We start from the raw sequence: 10,034 nt of genomic DNA, 5'->3' as shown, positions 1-10,034 counted from the left end.
TTTAATTTCATTTATTGTAAATTTTTGTGAATTGGGAACAGGAATGAGTGAAAAAAGTCAAGGGGCGGAGTCTCTTGACTCCACCATCATCGAGTGTGGCCAGCGGTCAAATGAGTTGCCTTCTTGGGTTTCGACGAGAAGCCGTGGTGGAATTTTTTTGAATTTAAGTGGGCTTAGCCAAGCGGAGTCCCTGCTGGAAGTCGATGCCATGTCGGATGTGCTACAATATTTGGATAAATCATCGACTGTTGGTGACCTGAGTGATGACAGCTGTACGTCGGATGCTAGTTTTTGCACTGTGGGGAAGAGACCAAAGGGTTTACGCATGGGTCGTACTAGTGAAATAGAGGCTGAGAGGTTTTCGGTGTTGGAAAAAAAAATCGAAGTGTATGTGGCTTCGAAATCAGGGCTCCCAAAACAATTCAGTTTGGCCAAATTTCTACAGCATAATGATATCAAAGGAGTTTTGAGGATCAAATATATGAGTTTTTATAAAGTCCTAATACAGCTAAATACGAAAGAGGAGGCTGAAAAGCTCCTGACCTTGAAAGAGTTCAATAATAACGATATACACACATATTGGGCAAATGAAACAAGCTGTTCTTATGGCGAAACAAGTTGAGTTGGAAGTTGATGAAGAAGAGTTTATCAAAAATATTAAATGTCAGCAGGAAATTTTAACAGTACGAAGATTGAATCGTTTAGATACTGATGGTAGGTGGACGAAATCTGAAGTCATACGTTTATGTTTTAAAGGTGCTGCCCTACCGCCATATATCTACGCTTACGGATGCCGGTTTCAGGTGAGGCCATATCATTTTCCTGTCAGCCAATGCTCTCGATGTTGGAAGTACAACCATCTAAGCAAATCTTGTCCCAAGGGTGAAATGATCTGTCCGAAATGTGGAGGAGGACACGCCAATTGTGTGACAACTAATTTTAAATGTATCAACTGCAAAGGTCCCCACATGGCCTTAAACAAATCGTGTCCGGTCTTCTTAAAAGAGAAATAAATTCGGGGAATAATGGCATCCGAGGGCTGTACTTATAAAAAAGCAATGTGGATCTATAGCGAGAACAAGAAAATGGCAAGTGTAGAGTCCAGGACTCATGAAATGCCACCTATTTCCAAACCAGTTATTGTGGGAAAATCATATAGAGACGCCGTCCTATCGCAAAAAGTAAATAAAAATTCCGACGACACCGTCGAACCATGCGCAGCCCAAGAGTTGAAGAATAATACGCAACTGCAACAAGAGATGACAGATCAAGACATTCGACAGAATGAGAATGTGAAAAGCCAGGAAGAGGCCCAGCAACCAAGACAAATCATATCCCCATCACCCTTGAACTCCCCTAATAACGAAGATTTTACCGCTAGGGATAACAACGAGAGCTCCACGGTTTTTACACAAATTATTGAAGGTGTCAAAACCATTCTTATGTCTGAAGATAACTGGACCAATAAGATAAGCCTCATAGCTAAAATTTTAGTTAAGGAACTTGTTGTACTGCTCATGAGTATTTTCAACTCCGTAAATTTCTTTAAGTTGTATTCTCCAAATGTAAATGGCTAGTTTCTTTAGAAAATCAACATTGAATTTCATGCAATGGAACTCGCAAAGTATTAGGCCTAAGTTAGTTGAATTTGAAGCCCTAATGAATAGTGAAAAGGTTCACATTGCTTTCGTTAGTGAAACATGGCTTGATAGTAATTCTACACTAAACATAAACTCTTATACTATATTTCGTAATGATAGATTCGACTCGTATGGGGGTGTCGCGGTCATCATACATAACATGAACAGCGAGAGGCATCTTCTGCTAAGAGACCCTGATGTCGGTTTTTCTATGGTGCGGTGGACAGACAAGGGCCTAGCTCAAGGGGATCCACTCTCCCCTCTTCTGTTTAACATTGCTACATATCAGATTTGTACCGACATAGTCAATGTCTCAATTTTCCAATATGCTGATGACTTCGTGCTATATGTCAGGCAAAAGAACTTACATGACAGTGTCTGCTTAATGCAAGATAGTTTAAACTCAATGTTAAAAATTTTAGACAGTTTAGGACTAGAGGTCTCAGCTAGTACTTAAGTCAAAGTTTTGTATTTTCAGCAAAGGTGATAAAAAACAACAAGTTAACCTATTAATCCGATGACAACCGCTTTGCTCTGATAAATCTACTAAATACTTAGGTGTATTGCTAAACCAACACCTGCGATGGGGAGAGCATATTAATTATGTGGTTGAAAAGTCACAAAAATACCTTAACATTTTAAAAACTTTAGCTGGCGCGTCTTGGGGAATACATCCTAAGCACCTACGGAGGTTGTACATATCCTTGATTAGAAGTAGACTGGATTACGCGAGTGCACTTTTTCACAATAGCGCCAACAGACACATTTTTAAGCTTGAAAAAATTCAAAACCAAGCTCTAAGGGTAATCAGAGGCTTTATCAGGTCTACACCGATTCACGTTATGGAAAGTGAACTATGTCTTGTGCCATTGCATCTTCGTAGATGGTTCTTGGCCACTAGGTTTTGCTTGAAATCACTGACCTGGTCAAATAACGCCACGGTTGATAAGATTCTGGAGTTGCGGGCCTCATGCCAAAGAGGGTACTGGACTAAGACAAGGAAAAAACCTTTGCTAGCTGTCGTAAATGAGGAAATCTCTGTAGAGCATATTCAGCGTCATTACCATTACCAATGTTTCAATTAGATGTTTGGGTGTCAAAAATTGAATTACATGAAGTCTTGCACAGCGCGGCAGCGGCTTAGAATCTGTTGTTGGTGCAAAACACACACACGACGCCAATGCTCTGCGCATTGATGTGGTTCAAGAACTGAATAGAAAATATATTAATTTTTATAGAATATTCACTGATGCATCGAAGTGCGATAAAAAAATAGGGGCTGCCTTTTTCGATCCATTTAGTGCCACAAGAGCACAATATAAAATTTCAGCTGGAGTTTCTATAATGACCGCGGAACTCTGGGCGATTTATCAGGCTTTAGTGTTTGTTGAAAATAAAAATTATCCCAATGTGGCAATTTTCACGGACAGTAAAAGTTCCATTCAACATTTGAGCAGGTGTGCCTCAGGCGAACGTTGCTTTTCACTGGCGTACAAAATCTTAATGCTAATCTCTAAGCTCCGAAATTGCGGAAGGTGTTTGAAAATACAGTGGGTTCCGTCACATATCGGCTTGGTGGGAAACGAGGAGGCTGACCGGTTGGCGGCAGCGGCTGCTTCTGAGGGATCTGAGGTTGATGTTGCTCCAGACTTCTTAGAAATAGTCGCTCAGTATAAAGGAAAAATGTATGGTCGCTGGAAGCAGTTCTTTGATGCAAGATCGCAAGAAAAAGGAATATGGTACAAGACCATCCAATGTGCCTCCTCGGATACCTTGGTGGGAAGTGGCTGACTTAAACCGGGCGAATATTGTACGTGCTCACAGGCTTCGGTCCGGTCACATTCCATTAAATATGTTTGCCCATCTGATGAGGAAAGCAGAGTCGCCCAACTGCGATATTTGCGGCTCTGTCGAGGATGTACAGCACTTCCTAATGGAATGTGTTCGGACTCGAGACAAGAGGGCGCAACTATTTGAAGCTAGGGGTTATGCAGTAACTGATATTGGGGGTTTTCACTCGATATTGGCGGAACCCCTGTCTGAAACTGCGAAATTCGTGTACAGTTTTTTTGACAACTCTTAACACATTGAAACTGTAATGTAGAGGCCCAACGGAGCCGACATGTCTCATTGATAAAGGCTACTTTTAAATATGTAGATTAAAAAAAAAAAAACTAAATCTTGACAAATCACTTTGATTTTGATGTTGATCGCTTCAGCGTAATATATCCTAAGTTTGTAGGTTTCGCTTTTATTTTTTAATAATTATTTTTTTATTTTTGTTTTGCAAATTTTGAAAAAAGGAAAACCTTTGAACCTAGTTTTTCATTGTGTCAATAACATACTAAAAATCATGGAGAATTAAACATATTTTGAAGTGGAAATACGTTTTCTCTTTTTGTATGGACGATCACTTCCCTCTTAATAACATTTTACGAAAAATAAAAATTAAAAGGTGAAGTTAAATAAAATAGTATGTAAAAAAGTACGCGTTATTAGAATATCAGTACTCTACACCGTGTTTTTATTGAATTCCGTTAACTTCGGGTATCGGTAAGTACGTTTAAGGACACTAAATGGCACAGTTAATTTTTTTTTTAAAGGACTTTTTTTAAGTAATTAAATTTTGCATATAGCGTTGTTGTAACACGGGTATTACATTTTTTTTTTGGGGTTTGTTATGGGAGTTTAGAGGTCAAGTTCCTCCATCACATCCCTTGATTGACGCCGGGATGTCCCGAAGGGACATCCCGGGTGAAACGGATATTTCATTTAAGTCAACCAAACAATTGAAAACTGTGACATATCCATGTCATTTCGAACATCGATCGTCCGAGATAGTACTTGCGTTTAGTAGCAAATGTATTAACTCATACTTAACACTAATCGATATGTAAACAGGCTCTAAGGCAAGTGTACATGCTCGTAAGGGTCTTACAAGATAAAAATTAACATCACAACAATACAAGATAAAGATAAGATAAGAATACCGGTGTCTTTGAGAAAGTTACTTAATTTAAGCTTAGGGATGCACCCTTGGAATTAACGGAAATAAAAAAAAACACGTTGTATACTTGCATACTCTACTTGCCTATTAACTAACTAGGTTAATGTTTTGCAACTCGTTACTTTAAAATTATAATAATTAATACCTTTAATTTTTTCCCCTTAAAGCGTAAACAACATTGTAACATTAACTTTCAAAACGCAAACTTGCCTTCTAGTTATGAATAGAAATCGAGATATAAATCCGACATATTGCCTCGACTGTTGATATGGCAGACGTGCTACATTTCTATAAGACCTCTTTGATCCTTGAGAAGACATTTCGGCTAAATATTGAATACGTGACGGCAATACTTTAGACTGAAATATAAAAACCGGTCAGATGCAAGTCGGATTTGGTGTGATGAGGGTTTTGCTTAAAATATTTCGTAGTTCAAAGCTTTTGTTCGCATCTAGATTTGGACATGGATTATCCAGTAGTAATATAGTGTGTACATACTGTACATGGTACCGTAAAAACCGTACCGTTTTAAGTGAAAACGCCTAAGTGTAAACGCGTTGTCACTAGTTATCCGAAAAGCCTTGGTGAAAATTATTTTTGACTAGGATTTTTCATTCAAAACTAGTTTTCTTAAAGTACCTTGGTGAAAACTAGTTTCCTAGTTTAACTCTAGGCATAACGCTTTTTTAAAAAATTTCGCGGTATTTAACCAGAAGCAAAAAAATTGAAACTGTGACCAAACAGCCAAAACCGACTTTATATGTTTTATAATATTAACTTTATTAAAAGCTTTTTGTGTTACGTGTATCGTCTAATCAAAACTAATTTTCACCAAGACACTGCAAAAACTAGTTTTGACTAAAAAATCCCAGTTAAAACGCGTGTTCACAGAGACGATAAATCTACTACGGACAACTACTTTTAAAATGGGTTTTTACGGTAACATAAATTATAAAATCGCATATAAGTATGATGTTATTTGTCTTAAACCGTCGTAATTGTTTTCTGGATACCTACATAAGATACAAAATATAAATACTTTTTAACGCATTCTTTGGCCTTTGCTCAGAGCATAGACAGGGTAGAAACGCAAGAATCTCCAATTCAGAGAATTTCAGGCTCTAGTTGCAAAGACATTTCACCAGAATAGTTCGTAAATTAACATAAATGTTGCTACATTTAGTGAGGGCTACACTTAGATCTCGCTGACAGGAGCGTTTGTAACTGGACTCCGGGAAGCACTAGCTGTAGGGAATGAAGTCATAATTCCAGAGTCAAATCTGAGACGTGATTAGTATCAAAACTAACAAGGTGAACAAACATAACTCGACATTCTTCCGTAAACGTAATGATTATAAGAACTTAACATTTGCGAATACAACATAAGCAATGTACATTTTTAATTATTATTAGCACCTACTTATCTCCTCGCAGTTGTAACATTCAAGAAGTCTAAGTGCACTTCCTAACTTAGGTGCTTGAAAGAACTTCCATTGTTAATTAAGAAATAACGAGTAGAGTCAAACTTGCACAAACAAGCTTTATTACGGGGCTAATGCACGTTCAAATACTAATTACTTAACTTAATTCCTGTAGAAAAGTCAGAAACTCACAAAGGATGTCAAGATCTGATCCAGTCCAGAACAACTTAAACGCCTTTGAACTCTAGTGTGTATTTGATTCTTTGAATTTGAACAATAGAATGAAGCGCAGTGCTTTTACTTATTTAAATATTCTGTTAGGAAAAGTCTGTACGTACAAGGTGTGATGAAGAAACGTATTATACAGGTTGATTTAGAAGACGTGAGCAGGGCCAACCCTTCACACACATATGAGAAAAAGTCACATATTTTTCCTTTTTTAAGGCTCCGTACCTCAAAAAGGAAAAACGGAACAATTAAAGGATCACTTTGTTGTCTGTCCGTCCGTCTGCCTGGCAAGAGCCTTTATATCGGGAACGCGTGGAGGTATCGAGTTGAAATTTCAACAATATACTTAGATCTACAGTCCCTGCTCTGAAAGTGAAAAATCAATCTTCTAAGTTAACGTAAAAAAAGAGTACTATGAAATTTGGAAAGTAATATCTTTGTTACAGGACCGGTACTCCTCTGGAATCATCAGCCAAGTCAGCCAAACATTTCAATATGATTTCCTTTTCTAATAGAAGACTCTTTTTGGACACAATTTTCTTCTTCAAAATCTTAAAAAATTAAATTACTGCCCAATTTTGCTACAAAATATTATGTTTAATGTACCGCATCGCTCCTTACGTCGACGTAATTTGTTTTATGTGAGTTTCGCACGTACTAATTATTCCAGACATACTTTTTTCAAACGAGCATCGAAAAATTATAATGAGTATTTTTGTGACATCGATCCATTTATGCACTCTCTTGCTGTTTTAAAAGAACTTACGAAATCCAAACTGTTGTTGATAAAATAAATTATACCTAATGTTTTACTTATCTCCTCTTCGCAAAAACGCTTCTGTATCTTTTGATGTTTATGTTTACATATAAACCTCCAGGTTTGTTTTAATAAAAAAATGTAAGTAATATCTATATTTTTATGTATGACTGTATGTGTTCTGAAAAAAAAATCTTACAACTACAGCTACGAGTATAGGGAAAAATCTCAAAACTTTAAATTTGAAAAAAAAATATTTGTACGGAACCCTCGGTGGACGAGTCCAACTCGCACTTATCTGTTTTTTTATTTATCGTCAAGAAAAAGTTTAGTTACCTACAATCCTGGTCAGTTGTCATCCTACTACAACAAATGAATAAACATAAAGCCTCTTAAGTATTTTGACAGCACTTTGATTATTAAGAAAGGTTGACTATTATTTCACAAAAAGGATCCACAAGTTTTCATTTTAGAAAAAAAAATAAAGAATTTACAAACTTTTTATTTCACAAATATATCACTTTATAATAAAGTGTTTTTGACAAATGACTATATCAAAAACACTATTTTCAAGTGCTCTTACTTGTTTAAATAAATAAATGTTAGGATATCACTTCGAAATGTTATGTTCGATAAAATAACTATACCGGGTGTGGTCTGTAACATGAGCAAAAAATTAAACTGTAGGCTGTACTTCTCAAACTGACCAACATTTGTCCAGCAACTTTTACAAATAACTTTTATTTTGATTTTTAGAACACTTTAAAGTTTATTCTAAAGCGTGACAATGACAATCAACGTCAATTACACGAATGACAGCATACATTGAAGGTAATATTTAATTTGCATGAAAAATAAGAAGTCTAAATAATTCTTAATTTTCAAAAAACGCTGAACAAATGTTGGTAAAGTGTGAGGAGTACAGCCTACAGTTAAATTTATTGCTCGTGTTACAGGCCACACCCGGTATTACAAAACATGTGCCTGAAGCCCTGAACTAGGATTTCAGGCGAGACCAAAATAACAATTTATAAAACTGACAGCAAACGGTGTGTGAGATTTGTTGACTAAACATGTTTTTGTAAGTTACTACTACCAGCATTGTTCATAAGTATAAGTCAGCCGAATTATTTGACTTTTTTTAAAAAGTGACTTTACCGAATTTCTATTTGTACTCATAATTTTATTTAAAGAAAGTTTCTATTAGGGGTGCAGGTCTAACCTAACTATAAGGTACTTGAATAATAGGCATTAGTCTTTTTGGAAACAAAATAATATGTCAACATAGATTTAAAAAGCATAGATGAGTAGTCCGCACATCCTTAGTGAAGCCACTTCAGGGGCGACATTATGTCGCACTCGTTCGAACGGCCCTCGTAGTACTCAAAATCTGAATGACGTCATTTAAACGAATCGGATCTCGGGTTCGAATTCCAGTAAGGACATTTAAATATGTATTTGTGTGTTTAATTGTTTATCACGAATCTATGTTTTCCTCCTGAGTTATACCTATCTTAACTTTGTACCTAAGCATACATTTATCTATATAAGTATGTATAAAGGGTCGCATGTACCCATAATACAAACTTTGCTTAATTTGGGGCTAAGTGGATCTATTCAAGATTGTCTCTAAATATATATTATTATTTTATTATAGTTACCATATTTTCAGCCTACATTATATAATTATGTAGTGCCGTTGGGGGTTAAAACATTTTTTACACATACCGAATCAACAATAATACAAAAAAACAAAATCAACCCAGTCACATTATATCACATGAGATCCCTTAGCATCCGTATTCTTTGATTTACGGACTCAGATAATGGGCTTAAAAAGACCGCGGGTGGTCTTAACAGTGTACGACGACTGGCCTTAATGTAATACATGTTTTGGTGGCTTTTATTCCCTTATCCTTTTCCGGAGTCGTCCACTAATGCCGCTTTTCATTAGGACCAACGAACGTATGATTCAAAGTATGAACCTATATGCGATTTAATAAAGATGGGAAGGGATATAATTCCGGGGTTTTGTTTTAGTGCATTAACGGCTCAAGCCTTATAAGAAAGGTAGACTAATGTAATCCAGTTTTTGTATTGTATTTGGAAGGAGAGTGGGTTGGTGCGTGTACTTTTCAAAAACTATCATACACTTTACCTATTTTTTCCACAGTAGGTAGTGGCATGTTTCATTTCTTACACTTGTAATGCGACTGGAGCAGCAGGACGGGAAATAGGCGACGTCACTGTTAATTAGATAAATTAAGTTGCTGCCGTGATTGGAACGCTCAATCTGTCACTCAATTTATCAAGGATTTTCTCAGTGACAATGCGGTTTTTTGGCTGCTATTTACTACGTCGCTGCAGTAACACTGCATCAGAAAATAATGCTGCTACGGCCACCGTCAACCCTAACAGGACGCTAACACAAAATAAGTTTTTATATTGAATTTTTACACGTTTCAATCGAACGCAAATGCCATAAAAAGATTCACACGGAAGTAAGACTAAATTTGCAAGGGTAGATTCAAAGTATTCAAACCAAAAATTAAAATGCAATTCAATGGTTAAAGTTGGCTCGATAGAAAAAATATCACAAAAACATTTCTAATTATTATTTATTTTCAATTATATATCGTTACCCTGCATACCATTAAAAACAAAAGCTAGCCATAAAATAGCTAGTAATATAGTGGAGCGATCTGGGGAGAATTTTTTTAAACAGAAGAACATACTTCTGTTTAAAAATTTACTCTGACAATATTGTCAGAGTAATTTAGATAAAAGATAAGTAAGTAAAGGTAGATGACGGCCATCTTCCGTCGCAAATTCGCGCGTCGCGCCATGTTTTATTTCCTAATTTCCTGGCTTTGGCTTTCTCTTAAGAGGAAAGGGGACGACCGCCTCCCATATAAATTTAGTCGCTATTTTTCTCCCTGGATATTGATTGTAAGGACAATAGGGGCAAGTGCTCAACCTGT

At 36.4% G+C, this 10,034-nt stretch overlaps 1 protein-coding gene across 1 annotated transcript; it reads left to right on the top strand.

Annotated features, from left to right (window-relative positions):
• Nucleotides 1–1,044: 1,044 nt before the first annotated feature.
• On the top strand, nt 1,045–7,115 carry LOC133517515 (uncharacterized). Its single transcript, XM_061850846.1, has 2 exons — nt 1,045–1,425; nt 6,743–7,115. The coding sequence occupies exons 1-2, from the start codon at nt 1,059–1,061 to the stop codon at nt 6,793–6,795; spliced, it is 420 nt and encodes a 139-aa protein (XP_061706830.1). The 5' UTR covers nt 1,045–1,058; the 3' UTR covers nt 6,796–7,115.
• Nucleotides 7,116–10,034: the final 2,919 nt, after the last annotated feature.

This window comes from Cydia pomonella, chromosome 4 (assembly GCF_033807575.1).
Source record: "Cydia pomonella isolate Wapato2018A chromosome 4, ilCydPomo1, whole genome shotgun sequence".
NCBI lineage: Eukaryota > Metazoa > Arthropoda > Insecta > Lepidoptera > Tortricidae > Cydia > Cydia pomonella.
The sequence above is the reverse complement of the archived record's forward strand: the minus strand, read 5'-3'. Positions and strand labels throughout refer to the sequence as shown.

What these genes read in the sequence shown, in the direction of transcription:
- LOC133517515 (XM_061850846.1), top strand. Translation starts at nt 1,059, where the DNA reads ATGTGGATCTATAGCGAGAACAAGAAAATGGCAAGTGTAGAGTCCAGG. An exon ending in TTTTACACAAATTATTGAAG is followed by an intron (nt 1,426 to 6,742) that starts GTGTCAAAACCA and finishes TCTTTGTTACAG; the next exon opens with GACCGGTACTCCTCTGGAAT.